At 34.8% G+C, this 2,116-nt stretch overlaps 1 protein-coding gene across 2 annotated transcripts in view; it reads left to right on the forward strand.

Annotated features, from left to right (window-relative positions):
• The window catches only part of LOC106473624 (hemicentin-1-like), a 256,608-nt gene that overhangs the window by 192,902 nt on the left and 61,590 nt on the right, over window positions 1-2,116 (forward strand). For both annotated transcript variants that reach the window (XM_022403095.1, XM_022403100.1), the window contains one exon: window positions 1,093-1,410. In XM_022403095.1, the coding sequence (XP_022258803.1) occupies window positions 1,093-1,410 (318 nt within the window). The remainder of the gene's footprint in view (window positions 1-1,092; window positions 1,411-2,116) is intronic.

Here is a 2,116-nt window from a genome sequence, read left to right on the forward strand (position 1 = left end):
TTTTGTACTATTGTTTAAAGTTAAACTATATTTAAATTAGAGTTTTTAGTCTAATGTTTAAAGTTCTAACATTATTTATGAGTTTTGTCATGTTTAAAGTTTTACATGTTTAAAGTTAAACATATTAATGAGTTTTGCATGTCTAAAGTTTAACATATTAATGAGTTTTGCATGTTTAAAGTTTAACATATTAATGAGTTTGTATGTGCCAACAAACAGTTGTGTGAAATCAGAACCGAATGTTTACTAAAAGCATGTTAATTATGTTCAATAACTGATTACTTTTTAAGGATATGTGACTTTCTAAAAAAAAAAGTGTATGAACGACGTAAGGTGAAAAGACATCAACTGTATGACTAAAATTCTTGGCCGCTGTGTCTTGGAAAAGTTTCAACATAATGCCCGAGCTTTCTAATAAAGAATAGATTCCGGTATTGTTTGAATGGCTTCCCGTTACAGCAATTTTAAAATACCCAACTCCCTAACTCATATGTTCAGCATGAAGGATCCCCTGAATCACTTCCCTCCCTCACATTTTGTATCAGCTTACCACAAAGGCTTAACTTCAGTTGACAGTTGCACTATCTTGAAAATACAGGTCTGTCTTTTTGTATCCAGCCTGAAAAATAGAACAGATGAAGTAAACATTGTGGAAATAGTAACTGATGCTCAATGATGGCTATCAAAAAGTACAAAAGTTATTATTTTAACATTGACATGACGATATACTTGTACTGCTTGCTGTAGTTTGTAGTATATTTAACACATATGAGAGTAATGTTGAACATATCTGCCTAGATGTAGTCAGATAGGGGATGAGATCTCGTCACATTTACGTTGGTTGGCTAATTACTTATCAAACTATTATCCAGATGTTCTATTTCAGGAAGGTTGTTTCTCAATAATTACTATGAAAGGTTCTCTGCAAACTTTGATACAGCAGTGTATTTTACTTGTTAGATATATTTATTAACTACTCTCATTTATAGTGACACCATTGTACATGAAAGTTGGAGGACCGACAAAAACCCATTATAAAAGGGGAGAAGATTTTACTTGTTAAATATATTTATTAACTACTCTCATTTATAGTGACACCATTGTATATGAAAGTTGGAGGACCGACAAAACCCATTATAGAAGGGGAGAAGATTTTACTTAGTTGTACAATTGTGGGTGCTAAGCCTGCAGCGAACGCCACCTGGTATAATCGTTCCGAAACAATTCAGCCGCAACCTCTCTCAGACGTTAAGCTTGCAAGTGATGGGAGCTTCAAAACTATTAGCAATCTTGAAATAATTGTGTCACGATACGATCATCAAGGAGTATTTTACTGTAAGGGATCAAATCCTGTGGTGGAGAAGAATCGTGATCCTCCTTTATTAAAATCCATCAGCCTGAATGTTTTGTGTGAGTACTCGCTTATTTATGAACATACGAAAACATCATGTGTAACGTCCCAGCTAGGCTTTCTTAAGAATCGTTAACCAGTGTAAACATCATGTGTAACGTCCCAGCTAGGCTTTCGTAAGAATCGTTAACCAGTGTTAGATGATTAGTCAGTTATTCCGTTTATTTAACGTTTTATTTAAATAATAAACGCAATTAAAATTCTATTAACTCTGATTGTTTGTCTTTATTTCTATGAATGTTTTCATCTGTCTGCTGTACGTTAATCCAATACATGAGTTTTCAGTCGTCGTACCGAACGTTAATCCAGTACATGAGTTTTAGTCGTCGTACCGAACGTTAATCCAATACATGAGTTTTAGTCGTCGTACCGAACGTTAATCCAATACATGAGTTTCAGTCGTCGTACCGAACGTTAATCCAATACATGAGTTTTAGTCGTCGTACCGAACGTTAATCCAATACATGAGTTTCAGTTGTCGTACCGTACGTTAATCCAATACATGAGTTTTAGTCGTCGTACCGAACGTTAATCCAATACACGAGTTTTCAGTCGTCGTACCGAACATTAATCCAATACATGAGTTTTAGTCGTCGTACCGAACGTTAATCCAATACACGAGTTTTCAGTCGTCGTACCGAACGTTAATCCAATACATGAGTTTCAGTCTTCGTACCGAACGTTAATCCAATACATGAGTTTTAG

The sequence above is a fragment of the Limulus polyphemus genome, unplaced genomic scaffold (assembly GCF_000517525.1).
Source record: "Limulus polyphemus unplaced genomic scaffold, Limulus_polyphemus-2.1.2 Scaffold132, whole genome shotgun sequence".
NCBI classification, from domain to species: Eukaryota; Metazoa; Arthropoda; class Merostomata; order Xiphosura; family Limulidae; genus Limulus; species Limulus polyphemus.